The sequence below is a fragment of the Sciurus carolinensis genome, chromosome 18 (assembly GCF_902686445.1).
Source record: "Sciurus carolinensis chromosome 18, mSciCar1.2, whole genome shotgun sequence".
Classification (NCBI taxonomy): Eukaryota; Metazoa; Chordata; class Mammalia; order Rodentia; family Sciuridae; genus Sciurus; species Sciurus carolinensis.
The window spans coordinates 32,952,286-32,970,947 of record NC_062230.1 but is presented as its reverse complement, the minus strand read 5'-3'; the positions used below and the strand labels follow the sequence as shown (position 1 = coordinate 32,970,947).

Here is an 18,662-nt window from a genome sequence, read left to right as displayed (position 1 = left end):
GTGGGGATTTAGGAAACCTTTGGCTCCAGCCCCGGCTCCTGTTTTTCTAACCTGCACACATCCAAGCCTTTCCCACGTTCTAGTCTCTCCTGGTCCCCACTGTTCCCTGGTCGTGGCCCTTGCATATAGACATGGCCTGGTGTGAATCCAGAGAAACTCAGTCCCTCGAGTGAATTCCACCAAAAAAAATAAATAAATAAAAATAAAAATCCACTTGCACCACGTAGGGAAGAGTTAAGGATTTCCTAAAGTTTTGGGAGCCGTGTGGAGGATCGCCTCCCATCTCCCTAGAAGCTCTGGGGGCCAGTCCATCCCCTGTGCCCAGGAGACCCGGCTCATACCCCTGCACTGACAAAGCTTTCCCCAAACCGTATCAGCTAAGATTTTCCATCAGAAAGAAAAGTTCCTTTCCCGCTCAGGTACAAGAAGCCTGCATGTGTAGGTACCAGGGGCTACACAAGGGCTTCAGGGACCCAGTCTCCTTCCTGCTCAGTGCTCTGCCATCCCTACTATGTGTGATTCACCCTCATGGGCTAGGATGCCTACTGGATTCCCAGCCATCACAGCCGTGTTCCAAGAAGTTGAATGGTGGACAAAGTACCCGCTTTCCTGTTAAAAAGCCTTGCCAGGTGCCTTGGTGCACACTTAAAATCCCAGTAACTCAGAAGGCTGAGGCAGGAGGATTGCAAGTTTTGAGTCCAGCCTCAGCAACTTAGCGAGAACCTATCTCAAAATAAAATTTAAAAGGGCCAGGGATAGAGCTCAGTGGTAGAGTACCCTGTGTTGGATTCAAGTCCTGGGGCTATAGGGTAACCTTCTTCCCACATGTTGTTTCCACGGCTGTGTCATTCTTTGGCCATAACTTAGTCAAATGGCCATGCCTGGTGGCCGGGTCCTGCGACTCTAGATGAAGGGAGGCTGGTCTGGAGACACAGCTAGCAATATCAGAAACCAGTCTAAACCTTTCCCCAGAGGATTCCAGGCACTGCCTGCTAACGTAACAATAGTGTGCAAGCCCCCGCACATCTGTGCGATGGAGATTCTCAGGCCCTGCCTGGCTGAGCCGGCTCCCGTACATCTGAGGCAGCTCAGGGTGAACAGGGCCGTAACCCTGCTTTGAAACTCCCACCCAAGCTTGCTTTGAGCAGCCATGAAGGATGGAGAACAGATTTTTGAAGAGAGAAAGGAGGCAAAAGAGAAATCCAGACAGAGGGAGTAGCCAGCAGAGGCAGGACACAGGTGGTTTTTGTCCCAAGATCTGAGGCCCAGCCTAGGCTGTCGGAAATGTGTGTCTCCATTTCTACTCAGTGGTTCTGGGGGAGAGTAGGGACCTGACTGTGACGTCCCTTGGAGGTCAGAACCTCTCTGAGGCCTGTGGATCCGACCATGAATCTGAGGATAAAAGTGGGCTGAAACCAGCTCTGCTCAGCTCCGTGAGGCTCCAGCCTCATTAGAAAAGGCAGATTTGCAGGTAAATTCTTCCAATGCATAAATGCTGGTCCCTTTGTGAATAGAAAAAACCTGTGAGTGAAGCTAAGCATGCCCGCAGGCCCCGGTCACTGCTGCCCACGCTGGTCCTGAACCTGTAGCGGGAAGATGCCAGGGAAAGCTAAAGGTGCGGAGGCCCTTGGAGCGGGCAGGAGCTTGTCCAAGGTCTCAGTCAGCGTGGGCCGAGCTTGGACTTGAACCTGGGGTTCTGACTCCACACCCAGTGCTCCCTCTATCAGGGGGCCTAAAATAGAAGGCTGACCTTTTTGCGGTATTTTCATGCTTGACAAACACCAGTTATTCGTTAGTTCGTCTTCCCAGAATAACTGGCAGAACAGGGCCAGAGAATGACAGGTGGGCCAGACCCCAGCCCACCCTGGAACAGCTGGGGCTCCCAGCAAGCAGAAGACGTGTCTCGTGGTTGTCATGGGCCCGCCTGCTTGAAAGAGTCGGACCCGGCCCAGCTCTGGGGAGCCCAGGGAGGGAGCCTTAGAGGCCAGAATGGATCCCAGGAGGCGTGAGCATCAGGCCTAAGTCTGTACTGCTCCCCACAGCGCGTCCCTCTTTCACCTGCCCTTTTTTTCCTGATTTAAAATAATATTCATGGGAGGAATCGTAGAAAACTCAGACAAGCACAAAAAGGAAAAAAAAACCTCACCGTAATAGAACCCTCTGGTTCTCTCGCAGCTCAACCACAGTACCTCCAGTCAGTTTTCTCTGACCTGGACAAGGACAGAGAGAAAAATCTAGATTTTTCTCAGTAGGATATTCTATTTCTAACCATTTTCATTTTTTATATCTTGAACATTTCTCTTGATGCTCTTTTTTGGAGTGTGCTGGGTGAGCCCCCAAGGGCACTTTGCCTCTGAGCTACATCTGCAGCCCTTTTTGTTTTTTATTTTGAGACCAGGTTTCATTAAAGCTGTTGAGGACCTCACTAAAGTGCTCAGGCTGACCTCGAACTTGGCGATCCTTGGTCCCCCAAGTGGCTGGAATCACAGTTGTGGACTCCATAGTAAGCCCGCCCGGAAGCCTGCTCTTCCTTTATGCCAGCACTCTGCTCGGCAGCAAAGGACCTCACCATCTAGCCCTACTGGTCCTTTGCTTCTCCCCAGGGCCTGGACACATCTGTCCTCTTGACGGTTCCCCGTTGTGCACACCAGCACACCAGGGGCCCCCATAGCTCATTGGCTTCGTGGGTCCACAGTGATTTTCTCAGCACGGGATCCTGGCGTAGAACTGGTTGGAGGGCGTGCGCGTCCCCACGGCCTTGGCTGTGGTTGAGACATACCCAGGGAGAAGACCGCCGGGAGCCATGTGCCTGTGGCCTGTCCCACAACCTCTGGCTTGTCTGTGTGTTTGCAAGGACTTGGCAGTGCGTGTGGGTGCCTCCGGCACCTGTGCTGAAGCTAGTTCATCCAGAGCCACCCGGGAACCGAAAGCCGGGGCACGGGGCCCGATGCTCATCTTATGTTCTCTCTGGTGCCCTTCCGGCCCTCTGAGGTGGCACAGAGACTCTCAGAGTGGGAGCGAGCCCTGAAACTGCAGGGGCATCCTGGCACCTGGCCACAAGAAGAAAATGCTTTGTCCTCCTGGATCCCCGTGCCACCGAGGGGGAGGGGAGAGGCAGGGAGCTCTGGGATTTTAGTCGCAGCAGGTGAGGGCAAGGTGTGATCAGGTGTCTCTGCTTAGCTGGACCCTGCGAATGCCCAGGTCCAGGGCTGGGCTGTTTCTTGTCTCTTCAACTCTTTTACATGCAGATCGTATGGCCAGTCTACGGCTTGACCCCCCAACCCGTTCTCCAAATGAAAGAACTTTCTGTGTTTCTATTTTTTCTTTGCGGTGCTGGGGATCAAACGCAGGGTCTGCTGTGTAGCTTGTCTCTACCGTGAGCCACATCCTCAGCCACCATGAAGGAACAGGAGCAGCCTCACTGCAGTCGCACCCCCTCACAGCCCAGGTCCACAGAGAGCAAGAGAGAAGACTCGTGTCCTCAGAGAAGGTGGCGGGGGGCTGACCACATGGGCCACAGTGGCGCCTTTCATCCCCGCGGGCCGGGGTCATTGTCAGGAGCATACACAGCTTAATCCCAACTCTCAGGACACTCTCGGGCCCCGTGTTTGTGCCTCTGATAAATAGGCAGCTTGGGAAAAGCCGCCTGACATTTTGATTTGTTAAGGGGTAATTCATTTTCGAGGCAAGTAAACAGCTTGTAAACTCGAGGGTTTACCACTTTAAGTGATTAAGAAGTGAGCAGCAATAAAACTCGTTCTTGAGGCTGTGACTGATTGTCCCCAAGGAATTTTCCTGACCAGTATTTGGATTTGCCGGATGTCTGCCTTGGTTCCCTCTGCCTGACTCCCGCCACACACATCTATCACACAACACCTCTTCCCGGGGACGCCCAGGCCCCGATCCCACAGTCCCCCATAAGCAAAGCCGTGCAGTAGGTGGGCAGGACCTCTTGGTGCTCTACCGAGCATGGTCGGCTCCAAGCTCAGACACCGCCAGCCAGGTCCCATCTGCAGGCTGGTTCAGTCGATTTGCTTTGTGTTGTGTGGCCCCCAGGGTCTGGCTGGGCGTATCAGTAGGGCCTCTGATTTTTAAGAGCTGATCCTTTGACAAAAGTAGCTTCTCACAAACAGTACAAATGGCCCCTGCTTGGTGGCCAGGTGTGTGGTCCCACTGAGTCCTAGCAGGTGGGAGTAGAGCAGCCGATGCCTTCCACACACAAAGGAGCAGATGGAGGTGAGAGGGTTGCTGGGCCCCGTGGCTGGTAGGTGAGCAGACCCGGGTTAAAAGCCAGGCTTCCCTGGACATAAGCACTATCCTCTGCACCAGGCCAGCACCCTGCTTCTGTCTGGGGTCAGGTGGTAAAATATTTAAGGTTTTGCAAGCCATGTGGTAGCCCCTCAGCCCTACTACCAGGCACCGAAGCCTCCTGATAGCGTAGCAGGTTCCAGGTTTCACTGTCTAGGTCCGAGTGTCTCCAAGACTTGGAGCGTGTCCCCTCCGTGTGCTAGGTGACCACAGATCACAGAAGCTCCAAATTTTGGAGTGACTCAGGCCTCTGATGAGCAGCTCCCCACCAGGCTTTGTTGCTGCGAGTCCCACCTCCCTAGAACCACAGGGGCAGAGCAGATCTCTGACAAGAAGGTTCCAGGGCTCTCCCAGGTGACTTCCCAGCTTGCATCTGGTGCCCCTCCTTTGGCAGAGCACGGGCATGTCGACCAAGACCCGAGGTGCCCAGCAACTCTGTGAGCTCTACCTCAGCACCAGAAGCCCATGGCTGTGCGCCCCTTTCAAGGGCAGAGCCTGCAGACTGCTGGGCCAAACTCAGGCACAGGTGACAACTCCCAGCCCTGCCCAGGTTCAGGGGCTGCCTGGGAAACGGCGTCCCGTGCTTCCAGGTCAGTCCCTGGCCAGTAAGTCAGCTCATCGCAGAGAAGAGGCCGCGGCTTTCTGGGAGCTGGGACGGGTTGACATCAAGAGCCTTCTGCTGGGCCTGCCGCTTTCCTCTGCTTGACGGTGTCCGTTGTCTTGCAGGCTTCGCTGTGGCCCAGTGCATAAACCAGCACAGCTCGCCGTCCCTGTCGTCACCGTCACCACCATCTGCCAGCGGGAGCCCCAGCAGCAGCGGGAACACCAGCCACTGTGACTCGGGGGGCTCATCCTCCACCCCGTCAGCGACCCAGAGCCCAGCAGGTATTGACCACGTGACTCAGGGGTAGGCGCTTTGGAGAACCCCTGATCCCTCACCTCCACCGTGACCGCCGGCGTGTCACAGTGTTTAGAGGATGCTGTCACTCAGGGGTGCTTCCGCCCTCTAGGGAGGCCCCCTCCACCTTCCGGTTTGGCTCCTCTCAGGCTGACCCACCGCAAGCACTTCTCGGAGTGCAGAGCTGAGGGGATGGACAACAGGGGGGCCCATCCGAAACCCCACAGTCACGGGTGTCACCAGCAGGGGCCTCCGGGGGCGAGGGGGACCTTGCAGAGCATCGTGTCCCTGCCAACGCTTCCCCGCAGCATACCTCTGCACATGCTGGCGCCATCCACTTGTCTGTCGAGGGGTGACCCTGTGCCCTTTGAGGACTGGTCAGGGTGTGGCAGAATCACATCTTGCTGTCCCTTAGCTTAGACCGGTCCACAAGTCCAGGAGCTCCTGAGTCAGCTGGGAACGGGATGTCCATGCCCACAGCCCCGCCTCGACCTCAGCTGCCTCTTGCCGCTCACACGTGAGCACCCAAAGTGCCGTATTGGAAAGGCACGGGATTGTTTCCTGAGCAGCTTGGCCCCTAAATGCAGCCAGAGGAGCAGGGCTCAGGCAGGGACAAGCTCGATGGCCTCCAGCCCGGATAGTGCAGCTCACCCCAGCGACATCACCACCGTGGGTGTGGAGGGTCCCAGTGACACCAGCCTGGGTCCCCTCGGTGCCTGCACTGTTCCTGCAGGAGCACTCAAGGCCCTGGCCCATCGCACTGTAAGGGCACCTGACACAGCTCTCATTAAGTCGTGGAGAAAGGGATGGTGACGAAGAGATGCAGCAGGGTGCTGGCCTTGCCACCACCCCCTCAGCGCAGGAGCCAGCATCTCCCTGGGCACTGACTCTCCAGCGTTTCCAGCTTTTGCATCTCTAGCAGGGGAGTTAAGCCAGCCCCGTCCATGCCTGTGGCCCTCCAGCCCCACCGGCCTCCCCAGGGAGCTCCGTCAGCTAACTTCATCTCCTGTTGGCATCACAAGGCCCAGGCAGGAAGGTCATCCTCAGGCCACCTCGCTGGGACCCTCTGCCACTTGGCCTCTGCTCCTCTCCCTGCCCCAGGGTAGAAGGAGGTAGCCACACCTGAGAAACGCCGAGCCTGATTTAAGACTGATTGCCACCATGTTGTTCCCGGACTCACGGCTGGGAATGCAGACGGGAGCAGCTCTCAGGTCCCCCTGATCCTGGTCGGGTGCGTGTGCCCCATGTGCACACCTGCCTGTGCGTGCTTCCGTGCCTGTGTGTACAACCCAAGCACACGTTCGCAGTTGCCGTGGGGTGAAGGCTCCCCCTGCGTAGCCACGCACCTTTCTCAGGTTTTTAGGGAGGCCCAGCCGACAGCTGAGTGAACAAGTGAGCCGTCTACTTCTTTACCTAACACTGAAACCAGCCAAGTGCCACATTACCAGAATCAGGCCCCGCACCTGGCTGCTCACCTGACGAGCCCAGGCTGGGGCTTCAGCTCTGCTGCTCCCAGGGGCTCCTGTCTGCAGGGCGTGCGAGTTCTTTCCCTCTTGGCCTTCCTCGGCCCTTCTGTCCCTACCCCACCACTCCCTGCACCGTGCCAGCAACGCGTCTTCTCATCTCAAAAACCCAGGGCTATTAGCCTGGTTCGTCAGGTGGCCAAGCAGTTCCAGTCAGTTATGGGACCGCCGAGGTGTCTACTCCCACTCAGCGTGTCCCAGCAGGCCCACAGTGACAGGGACACAGGTCCCTGTTTTTTCTGCCACCTAATAGTAAGAACCTGAGGCCCACCACCTGTCCCACCTGCAGACTCCAAGACAGCTCAGCTCCTGGTGACTTGTGCTTTACTGTCACAAGGGGAGCAGACGCCTTGGGACACAGCTCTTGATCCCTGGAGGGAGAGGGCAGCAGAGCCCATAAGCTCCTCCTGTCTTGATGCCAGGCTGCCAGGCCAGCCCTTAACCACCCCAGTTCATCCAGAACAAAGCCTGGGTTTTATTTCCATGTTCCCTGGAGGGGTGGTTCTAACCAGCTGGCTCCAGCATCTGCCTGGTGTCCTACAAAACTGTGTAGAGGAAAAGCCAAGGACAGAAGAGGGGACAGGAACTTCTGCTGGGATGGGCGCCCTTCTGCCAGTGTCCTAGTTTGACCCTGGCTCTGAGTAGTAACCCAGTGTTTGGTTTCTGATGGGGAAAGGTGTCCCTGTGCACCCTGGCCAGACTGGCCACCTGCCAAGGCCCGGTTTCTGTCCTCCAGAGGACCAGCCTGGCAGCAGGTAGGCTGCAGGGACCTCTTGCCCCAGCCTGTGCACCCCAACAACCTGCTACCCAGTCTGGGCAGCCACTGTGGGGCCACTTATCCTCAAAGTAGTCTTGAAGGGCACAGAGCTACTTCAGAAGCATCCTGTCCCTGTGTTGACAGAGCGTCCCAGAGGCCAGGACACTCCCGGGCCTTTGAAGCCAGAACTAGCCAATTTCAGGGCCATCTCTGCCGCGGAAGCCACCCTCTGCATGGCCAGGTGTTAGGTGGGGAAAGTGCAGAGGTGCCATCTACCAGGTGATAGGACAGGCCCCATTTCCCGAGGTGCTGCTCCACAGTTTTGAAATTGTACAAGGACATCACTGAAAGCTAGGAATGTTACAAGGATCCAGCTACGTGGGAGGCTGGGCTCTGTGTTCAGTGGCACGTGGGCTGCTCTGCTGTGCCGTTCCTTACTTACCTGCTTCCTGACGTGAGCCATCGATGTGCGAGTGCTCGTTGCCCTGACTTCACCACCAGCGTTACATACGTGTGTCAAAGGATCAGTAAATGTGCACAGTGGTTATGTGCCAATTTAAAACCAGCCAAGTGGAGCCCAGTCAGCCACATGTCCTCTGCCAGCCCCTGTGGGGTCCTCCCCACCCCAAGGAACGAAGCCAGCTGATGCTCGGTTAGGTTATCTGCCTCCACTCTGTCCAGCTGTCCAGCTCAGGGGACCTTACGCTTCCTGCCTGGGTTTGAAAAAGACCCATGTTTATCCCAAATACAGATGTTCTCCGCTTCCTGTGGGGCCTTCAGTTTGGGATTCCGGGATTCAGTGACTCAGGCTGCCCCTTTTGTTTTTGTGGACTCCAGACCTGACCCAAGAGGCCCCTCCGTGCCGGCCTCGCCTCGCTTCTGGAGCTTCTCCACCTTGGCTTGGTGACCACCCCTCCCGTTGTGTCAGCCTTTTCTGAGCACATCAGCTTGTGCTGAGCCCTGCTCGGCACAGGCATCGCGGATACTGGGTGGCACAGCATGGGTCTCACAGGCGGGAGCAACCCTTGGACGTGTCAGTCACAGACGGCCACAGAGAAGGCCTGCAGGGGCTTCATCAGTGACTCGGAACAGCTGTGGAAGGTTCCAGAGGCTCCCAGAGGAGGCATCGCTGGAACGAGACCCAGGGGCCCAGGGAAAGGCGGCCTGTGGCTCTCACAGGTCCAGGGCCCCACGCCCTCTGTGAGACGCTTCTCCCCATCTCCCTTGGGTCTCCCTGTCAAGCCTGCCTTTCTGAGTACAGCCGGGCAGGAGCCTCTGAGATGCACTTCCTTCGGCCATCGCCCGAGGCACTGCAGGCCTCGCACAGCAGAGGCCCCGAGCCAGGAGCTGGAAGGAGACGGCCCGGTCACCCAGGGACTCCCTGTGTCGACAGTCCCTCCACCTGCTGGAGACAGCTGCAGGTGCCTGGAGGGCTCAGGTCAAAGGCCCAGAAACACCAGATGCAGGGAGGGCCCAAACTGAAGTCCCTGACACCCCAGGAACCAGCCGGGGCGGTTGGGATCAAGGGGGTTTTATCTTCATTGTCAGTTTTTGCCTCTCAAAGAGTGGCCGGCTTTAACGCCCCATGCACCGGTCAGTCCATTTGCCCACTGCCATTCATTAATGAGACAGGGTCTGACTGTGTTGCCCAAGCTGACCTCAAACTCCTGGGTTCAAGCGATCCTCCTGCCTCAGCCTCCCAAGTGCTAGCACTAGGGGCACCCAGCTCACTGACCTTTAAAGAAAGTGCTCTGGGTGCTGTGTGCCCAGTGGGCAGGCCTGGAGGACACCCTGTGCCGCAGTGTCCACAGCCCAGGCATCTTGTGGCTACACACCAGCAGAATCAGCCTGATGCGCCTCAGCGTGATCCCTGGTGAGAAAATGACAGGGTTGGAACCAGCGGCCTTCCCCTTGAACACTTTAGGGTTTTGAGACACTAGACTGCAGAAAACGCATGGCGGGAAAAGAAAATAGGCTCGACTTTAGGACCAGGTGGGTCAGTAGGAGTACTTCAGGTCATCTTCCCGCCCCCTGCACACCCACCCACACAGTGACACAGCAGCACGTGTGCGTGTACCGGCTGCCCATGCTCAGTCGCTAACGAAGTCATGCGGCAAGTGGACCTGCCCACGTGGTCACAGTCGCGTACTCACTCACACTCCGTGGAATTCTAATAACAGACCCCTCTCCTCATGACCAGGCATGTTGGCGCACACCTGTAATCCCAGCGACTTGGGAGGCTGAGGCGGGAGGATTGCAAGATCAAGGCCAGCTTCAGCAACTTAGCAAGATCCTTTCTCAAATAAAAAATAAAAAGAGCTGGGGGTAGCTTAATGGTAGTACCCCTGGGTTCAATCCCTAGTACAAAAAAAAGGTGTGTGGGGGGGGGAACCATCCCCTGAGATAAGAGCTCTGTGACCTACCCTGAGTTCCTTAAACAGCCTCTGGCCTGATCTCCAAGGTTGCTGGATTTCACACGGGTTCCAAGTGAGCTACTTTGAAAAGTGTTAGAAAATGACATCAGAGTGAAGGTCTGCCCTTTTAAATGTCCATTTTAGAACCCATTAAGCTATGAGCTGAGGCCCCCTTTCACCCTCCCCAGGGTCTTACAGAAAGAAGGGCTGGGCATGGTGATGCGCACCTGTGATCCCAGTGCTTCAGGAGGCTGAGGCAGGAGGATCACAAGCTCAAAGCCAGCCTCAGCAACTTAGGACCCCAACAAGTCAGCAAGACCCTGTCTCTGGGGTTGTGGCTCAGTGGTTAAGTGCCCCTGGGTTCAATCCCTGGTACAAAAAAAAAAAAAAAAGAGGCTGCTTCCTGAGGGTGACCGTGTTGGGACCCTGCAGCTCCCTCCCGCCCCTGGTCTGCGCACACCCTCTTTTCAGGCCGCCTGAAAGCCAGGCAGCCGAGACTGCCGGCACGTCCCTGTACCCAGCCCTTAGACCCCAGGCAAGACCCCAAGGAAGAGGCGCCGCTCTTCTCCAGTTCTCTCCGTGGCACTTAATGTGGTGAAATACATATAACAAAACTAGTCGTTCCCACCTCCTCCCGGCCTGCAGTGCCGTAGCGCCCACGTGCGTTCCCGTCTCATCCTGTGGCTTCCTTGGGCCTTGGTGCGCCTCCCGAGCTTGCTCCAGTGGTGACCCCCTTGGCCGCGAGGTGCTCCGAACACTTTTGTTCCAGCCGATTAGCGCCCACCCTGGGACTCCCACTCGGCGCCCGCCCCAGCTGTCCTGCAGTGGTTCACTCTGGGCCTTCTAAGGCCCAGGGCAGGGTGGGGCAAGGGCACCGAGTGGCACCTCTAGCGCAGAGGCTTTCCAGAACCTTCCAGAGCCTGCCCGTGGCTGCAGCCAGCACCGACACCGGCGTGAGAGCTGCCGCGCCTCAGTCTGGCCAGGGGCCGGCGGGCCCACTGAGCTGCTCCAGCCACGCAGCTGCCCTCCCCAGAGAGGCCAGTGGTCTCCTCCCTGCTGGCCCCAGCTGGAACTGATGGGCAGTCGGGTTTTGTCCCTGAGGTTTCTGACCGAGTCCGGATGTTGCTAATGACCCATCTTTCCTTCCAACAGGACCAAGCCTCCTGTCCCTCACCCTGTTAGGTCGCTCGGGTGATGGTCAGGCTCCTAGCTCTCCCGACTGCCGGGTCCCGGGGTGGGGGGGCGTCTCGTCTGCCCGAGCCGGTGCCACGCCGGCTGGGCCTGTCCCCTCACTCGTCGATGCTTCGCGTCCGTCGCTGCTGTGTGTCCCTCCCTCCACGTCCCCTCGCTGTTCCATTGTTAAAGGCTTTCTATGATCTGTCGCTGTGTTTTCCCTCTAGTCAGGAGTGGCAGGAAAGGACGCCGGCGAGTGTTCAGCCTGTCGGAGGCCGACAGTCACGGCGGCCACTGGGTTTAGTGCTCGGGACGGCGGCTGCCACGACAACTCGCGCACGGTCACCTCAGGCAGGTCTCCTCCAGCAGCCCCAGGGGCCCCATGTCCCCGCCCTGCGGCCTTGGTCGGCTGGGTCCGCCGGAGCACGGGCCGGGCTGGGCCAGAGGGGACGGTGGGCCTCAGGAGCAGCCGTCCAGGACCAGCCTTTCCTTGGCTTCCCCATGCCGCTCCGCCCCTTCCTGTTCTGGCCTCGCCTCCAGCCCCCGTGCAGCCTCGAAGCGCTGTCCTCGTCCCTGTAGTACCGCCAGCATGAGGCGAGCCGAGGCGTCCCTGCAGGTCCCTGCAGCCAGGCCGTTGGAGAGTTGAGAACTTTAAAAAGCAGCCGAGACGTCACCCAATTTCCTTTTCCCCTGGCCTTACTGAAGCTAAGTGGCTCATTCATCCACCTTCCAGCCAGAGGCCAGCGTCCTCTCCCTCACAGATGCACGCCGAGTTCAGGTCCCTTGTCTCCCGTTCACGTGCAGCGTCCGCACTGACTGTCCCGGGCCCCCTCGGCAGGCCCAGTGCTGCCCTCCCTGTGACGCTGCTGCTGTGGTGGCTGACATGCCCCCTCCAGGACAGTTGCGCTTGCCGCCTTCTTTTCGTTTCTGCTGTCCTGAGCTTCGCCCCTGTTGCTGTGCAGCTCTCTCGCCGCCCTGCCTCTCCCAGCCCAGGCCCAGCAAGTACAGATTTGTACTGGAAACCACTGCGCACTTGGCAAGGGTCAGCTGAGGCCCTGCCTCGAAGCTGCAGACCAGCCTCTGGGGTGCTGGCCAGGAAGGAGGGGGCCCACTGCCTTGCTGTCCTCGTGGGCCAGAGCCTTGGGAGAACCCCTTCCTGGTTCCCTGCCAGCTTTGGCTCTGTCCATGGCCAGGAAGTCAGACTTCTTCCAACTCCTCATTTCCTGGGCCCAACTTCTGGCCTTTGGGCTCAAAAACACCAGCAGACCAGCAACACCAAAGGCTCAGTAATAACCTTGGCAGCTAAGCACTTGACCAGGAAACGGTCCTTGCTGGGCTTCCCCTGGTGCAAACATGGCAGTCGTATGTCCTTCTGCCCCCTCCCTGGACAGGGTGAATTTGTAGATCAGTCAGGAAGCAATTCTTAGCAGTTGAAAAGGGAAGAAGCAGAGGTGACCTTTAGCAGATGGATAAGAGGGAGTTACAGCTTCCTGTTAAGTAAGAAGAGGTGTTCTAAGGGACTAACCAACTCTTTTACAAAAACTGTTGGTTCTTTTCCTAAAGAAGAATCCAGTGTAGCACACGCGTATTGCTTGTTGGTAGGTTCGCTCGTTGAATGGATTTGACAAGTCTTCCACATGGCTCATTGTTCTCCCCCCAGACACCCACTAGGTCTCCGGGAAAGGCTGCCAGCTCTTGGATTGCGAGAGCCGACATAGGCTTGAGCTGAGAGGGGACTCGTGCATTGCTTAGAGAACACACGAAGGGAACCATTTGCCCTCTTTCTCCAGATGGCAGGACAGGGCCACTGGTCGAATTAGTCACTTCCATACTGCTTTGTCAACTGCTAAACTCCCGTGCATAACTTCCTAGAGAGGCTCTTGCCTGTTTGAAGAGCGTGGGGGCCGCCAGAGTCATGAGTCCCACTGGCTCAGAGAACCACACCCTCTGATGGATGCAGGAAGGGGTTTATGCTAGAACAGCCTGAGCTGAAGTGACCCAGCTCCACGTGGTGTCCTTACCCGGTGGAGCAGATCAGTTGACATTCAGAGAAACCAGAATTCGGGAATAGCAGAACTTGGGCACTTCTGGGCTCGGATCATGTCTCGATCACTTTGTCCACCAGTGTCCCTGGTGCCAGCTGCCACCTCCCAAGCAAGGACAGGCCCAAAGTCTCTGGACCTTCTCTTTCTCACTCACTCTCTCTTGCTTTGTTTAAAAAGAAAAAAGGCCAGACAGGCTGGGGCTGCAGCTTGGTGGCAGAGCACTTGCCCAGCATGCTCAGGGACCTGGGTCCATCCCCAGCACCACCGAAGAGGAAGGTGGGTGGAGGGCCCAGGAGAAATAAGCCTGGGCCCCCAGGAGCCTGAGGGAGGAGGGGCGTGCGCCGGGAGGCCCGCCATGCGTGCCTCCTCCATCCCACGTGCCACGCGCTTTGATTTGATTTGCTCTTTGTTTTTCCATTGTTTTGCTCTGTGTTCAGTTTGCCTTTCTGTTTTATTTCGGCTTAAAAGACAAAAGAAAAACTAGCTGAACTGGAATCACTGAACAAAAACCGTCATCCATCTTCCCAGGGCCTGGGCACTGTCCCTCGGTGCCCCAAAGCACAGCAGCCTGTGGTCTGTCAATCCCAGATCACAAATAAGGATCTGCCGCCCAACAGGGACGCCCACCACCCTCTGGTCTGAGCCTCAGTGCCTGGCCTCTACCTCCCTCCACCAGAACCCTGCTGGCTCCTGGTGCCCACCCAGGCCAACACACCATCGGAAAGCAGGCCGTCACTGTCAGTCTCATGGAGGATTTTGAAAAACACCAAAAAAAGGAAATTGCCACTCTGAAAATACCTGCACCAGGCAAAGCCTCCTGGCTTCTCTCTAGCTCCGGTGGGTAAGCTCAGATGGCAGTGGCCTGGGCAAGCCAGGCCCTCGGTGGGTGCCGCCTCTACACCCGAGGAGGAGACCCACCACCGTTCAAGGTTTTGTAAGCTGAGAAAACTATATATATATATATATATATATTTTTTTTTTTTTTTTTTTTTTTTTTTTTTTTTTTAGAAATATCACAGTGGGCTCCTTCTTGGGTGACTATTACCAAATGCAGATTCTGGAAATGGCCCAAGTTCTGGGCACACCTGGGTGCAGTGACTCCTAGTCGTGTCCCCATGGTGGGGCAGGTGTCCCATGGTACCTGCACACAGCCCGCCCAGGCCAGGCCTGTGTTTGATGTGGCTTTCACAGCCACGTGCCAGCCGTGCACAAGCCCCCAGCTTTCCATAAGTCAGGGTGACCCTGGGCCCTGACACGCTTCCCCAGGCCCAGTAAGGCTGGAGCAGAAGGAGTAGGTGGAACAGGTCATGCCCCAGCACCAGCCGCCTCCCACCCAGACGTCCCTGGGCCTTGGTTCAGATGGGCGCAGAGCAGCAGCCTGGGCGAAGCACCCCCGAGCTGAGCGTGTCCTGTTTTCTTCCTCCCACACAGACGTCCCCACCACTCCAGAGCAGCCTCAGCCTCCGCCTCACCTTCCCCACCAGCTGGTGATCGTCAGTGACATGGAAGCAGACGCCAGGCCCAGCAAGAGCCTGGCCAGGGGCACAGAGGTGGAGACGGCACACCTGTCCCCCAGCCTCCTCCCCGCACAGCAGCCCACCATCTCCCTGCTCTGTGAGGACACTGCCGACACGCCCAGCGTCGAGTCACTGACCCTGGTCCCGCCCGTGGACCCCCACAGCCTCCGAACCCTTGCTGGCATGCCCCAGCCTCCCACGCCAGCCACCGCAGGCACAGAGACCCCAGAGGAAGAGGCTGCGAGTACAGAGCCCACGGGCCCTGCCCAGCACTGAGTGGGTGCCCAGGGCCTCCCCTGTGCGTGCAGCCCGCTGGTAGGGACCCCAGTGCAGTGACGGCCGGACATCGGAAGCACCCACAGCTCTTCACGCCCCGGTAACATCTGCACCCCCGTCCCTGAGTGCCGCGCATCGGAGGCTGCTGTGCGCCATCTGAATCCCTCCCCACTCAGACCTGAGAGCAGCCGCGACCCACGGAGACACCCAGTGCACACACCGCCACGGCCCCCCGGGGAGGCAGGAGGAGCGGGCTCCCGTCTCTGAGCCCACCAGCACCCTCCCTCCCTGGCCTGGCGCCTCTGTCACCCTCCCTGCTGTGCACAGAACTGGACAAGGTCACTTTGGGTAGAAGTTTGCAGCAAGGCAAACTTAGATACACACCTCCTTCGACTATTTATTTCTGCGTTTGGCAGCAGATGAAAGCATTTATTTAAAAGGCATCTCTTTGGGGAAAAGTCCAAACAAATCCACAACTCCAAGGTCGGATGTCACGTTAGAAGTGTAAGAATCTTGCTAAGGTTTCCTTTTGGTTTCCCTTGAGTTTCTCCATGTTTTACTGTAGAGTTCTTATTGTCGCTGTCACTGTGTCTTAAATGAGTCTTATTTCCCTCTTACTAACTTTGCAAGCCTGTGGAATGATAAAGTACCTTCCTGAAAAGTTTGGGTTCTTTCTAAATAAAACTGAGGGAGTTACATGTGCTCTCAGGTCCGTGTGGCGTGAGAGGCCGGCGGCTGCTCCAGGCCTGACCCGAGCGAGGTCTCCACACAGGCCCAGCAGCTGTCCCCGAACGTGCTCCTCACTCGCTCCAGCACCACCGGGGACAGGTCTCCAGCCCCTGCCTCAGTTGCCACCTTCTCTCTTTACCTGTGAAGGGGCCACTGGGGACCGAAGACTCCAGACCCAGTGGCTTGACAGGAACAGAAGACGGGACGTGTCCTCGGCGTCACCTGCCACCCCCTGTGCGTACACAAGTCCAGAGAGGCCCCAGCTCAGGCAGGGCCCGAGAGCACCAGCCTGCCCCTCCCCGCTGCTCTGCTGCCAGGACTCAGGCTTGTCCCTTCCCCGCTGGCTGGCATGTGCAGGCAGCAGGATGTGACCCTGCCACCCCTTCTCCACCAGCGTGGCCGCCAGGCTGCTCCATGGCACAGCTTTCCTGCAGGCGTGTTCATAACAGGTGTCAGTGTCCACCCAGCCTGGCTACTCGGGTGGCCTCAGGAGGAGTGCCAGGAGCTCACCATCTCCCTACTGGAGGGAGGTGGCCCTTGCCACCTCTGCCAGGCCAGCCTTCCCTCGGGGCCCCGAGGCCAGACCTCATCTCCTGAGGAAGCCAGCAGTTCTGCCAGCCGGGGCAGCGGTGCCTGTGGGACGGCTCTGCAGGCAAGAGCCGCCTCGCTGGGGTGCCTTCAGCCGTCACCGCCACGACTTCCCTTCCACCAAGACCTGCTTCCAAAAGGAGGGCACTGAGGCAGGGGGTCCTCAGCAAAGCTCCTAGGAAGGGGAGGTGGAGGGAACGGGCCGGGGAGGCGGGCTCCTGTGCCCAGCAGCCGGCCACGTGTGCTCCATCTTCGGAGGGAGGGGCGGACAGAGGACAGGCCAGCCCTGGTTTTGAAATGACTGTCTCCGTGGGAGAAATGAGAAAGGCCAGCAACTTCCCGCCCACCGTGCCCGTGAGAACCACATGCAGCTCCCTGGTGACACTCATGCCGGTGGCCCCAGCCTTCCAGGACCACCGCCTGCTCCTGAGACCAGGGACCCCAGCCAGCTCCACAGCTGCCACGGCTGAAGGACAAAGGTCACGGGCAGACCCAGGAGGACCAGGCGCTGGGCAAAAGGCCCCCGTCAGGCCAGGGCTGCTACCCTCTGTCCCCAGCCGTGCTCGCGGGTCATCCCCAGGAGCTTCCTTTCACCGGTGTCGGTAGCTCGCCTCAGTGAGACCCCTCCTGGCCAGCAGGGTGGGGACTTCCTCAAGCAGGGTGGGAGGCGGGAGGAGGCCGCTGGCCCTCTGGGCTCTGAAAAAGGACCCGCCTCGTCCAGGTCTTGGTTACCTCGGCGCAGATACAGGTGTCTTCAGGGGCACCTGGGACCTCCCAGGCCTGTCCAGGCAGAGCACGTGGGTCTCTGGCGTCCGGCAGGGGTCTGGGCAAGCCCTCAGCCGGGGCCACGACCTCTGCCTGCAGGACTGACAGACGTGGGGACAGCCTTCAGAAGCCCAGTCAGCACTCGGGACCCCTGCAGAGAGCACATGGCCTGCCCTGGTGGCCCTCCCAAGTCCCTCAGGCCCATTGGGTTTGCCTCAGGGCGGCCACTGGAACCCCAGACCTCTTGGCCTTTGAGGTTGCCAGAGCGACAGACGTACGTGCCCCTTTCCAGTTTGGAGGCTTGGGCATGCAGGACACCCCAGCAAGTCAGAGCAAGGGTGGCCACAGCAGGGGGGCTGGAGGAGGGTCCTCCCTGCCGTCCTCTCTGCCTGGCTGCTCTCACCCTGCAAGAGGCAGCTCCCCACCCAGGCACTGGCAGCACCAGGTGCCCAGCTGGGCTCTGCGTGGTCTCTGGGATGCACTGGCTCCAAAAAGGCGCCGATCCTGATCTACTTCCAGATGCAATAAATAGGAAACGTTCGCTGTAATCATGCTGACCTTGGGCATAGTCTGAGTTCCTTAGGTTCCTTATGAGTTGGAAAGATGCAAATAGTTCTTGTCCCAGGGAGGAGCAGGGGTTGGGAAACAGCGCTCCCGGCCGTTCTCGGGAAGTACCTGCCTCGGCCAGCATGACTCACGCTTCGTGGGTACAGAACACGAGGGTGGAAATGAAAACCCGGACTTCCTTGTAAATTGAACTTGGCAATAAAAGAGGAAAAAAAGTTAGCAAGAATGTGGCCTGCTGCTCCTCGGGCTGTGGCGGGAGGTGTGGCCTGGCAGAAGGGACACCTGGGCTGACCCTCCTGTCACACTGCTCGGTGGGATGAGGTGGCCAAAGCCCCTCCCTGCCCTCCCATCTACCCCCTGCCCAGGTTTGCAAGAGGTCAGAGGGCAAGTCCTGCTCTGAGGCTGGGGACAACTCGGGCACAGTGGCTCCTGGAGGAAGATGCCCACCCCTGCCAGGTGCAGACAGCTTGTCCTATTCCATGTCCCTCACGTGTCAGCAGGTGACTCCCCACCAGAATTCCCCGCCTCTTGTCCTGGAGGTGTGCTGGAATGGACCCTGCACACCAGTGGGAACCCTGGGGATCCCGGAGATGGACCACAGGCCTCCAAAACGTCTGGCACTCCAGCTTACGCCTGGCCCAGAAATGGCTGGAGACTTCTGGGTCTTGCGAGCAAACTCTAAAGAAGCAGCAGGTGGAGACCATGCTGCGGGAAGCAGGAAGCCACGGCCGCGGTGGGCTGCCCCCCTCGCCGCCCGGCCTCACGCTGGCAGCCAGCACGGCCCCTTCCCTAGTGCCTAGGTTTGCCTGGGACCATCCCTGGAGGTCCCTGGAGGTCCCAGGTGAGGCTCTGCACCCGTGGCCGCCGCTGTCCGCCACTGCCCGCCTGCAGCCGCTGCTTCCTGCACGGCAGCCCTGCTCTGGGCTTGTGGGCATGCACACACCTTGGCGGCTTCCGTGTAGGACAAGGAATTTGCTAGCAGGATACCTGGGGATGGAGGTGGCCAATGGGGGCTCCGCTACCCCCTGTCCATCCCAAGATGCCAAGCCAAGGGCCGGGCACGGGGGCGGCAGGGAGGAGCAGGGTGGCGGTCCTCTGGGCC

At 58.4% G+C, this 18,662-nt stretch overlaps 1 protein-coding gene across 6 annotated transcripts in view; it reads left to right on the top strand.

Moving 5' to 3' along the window:
• The window catches only part of Clec16a (C-type lectin domain containing 16A), a 190,029-nt gene extending 172,251 nt beyond the window's left edge, over positions 1 to 17,778 (top strand). For 4 of the 6 annotated variants that reach the window (XM_047533059.1, XM_047533057.1, XM_047533058.1 and 1 more), the window contains 2 exons: positions 5,035 to 5,193; positions 14,550 to 17,778. In XM_047533059.1, the coding sequence (XP_047389015.1) occupies positions 5,035 to 5,193; positions 14,550 to 14,911 (521 nt within the window). In that variant the 3' untranslated portion in view covers positions 14,912 to 17,778. Of the gene's footprint in view, positions 1 to 5,034; positions 5,216 to 11,300; positions 11,425 to 14,549 lie in introns of all 6 variants that reach the window. The other 2 variants (XM_047533061.1, XM_047533060.1) reach the window with 2 other exon arrangements.
• The last annotated feature ends 884 nt before the right edge of the window (positions 17,779 to 18,662 follow it).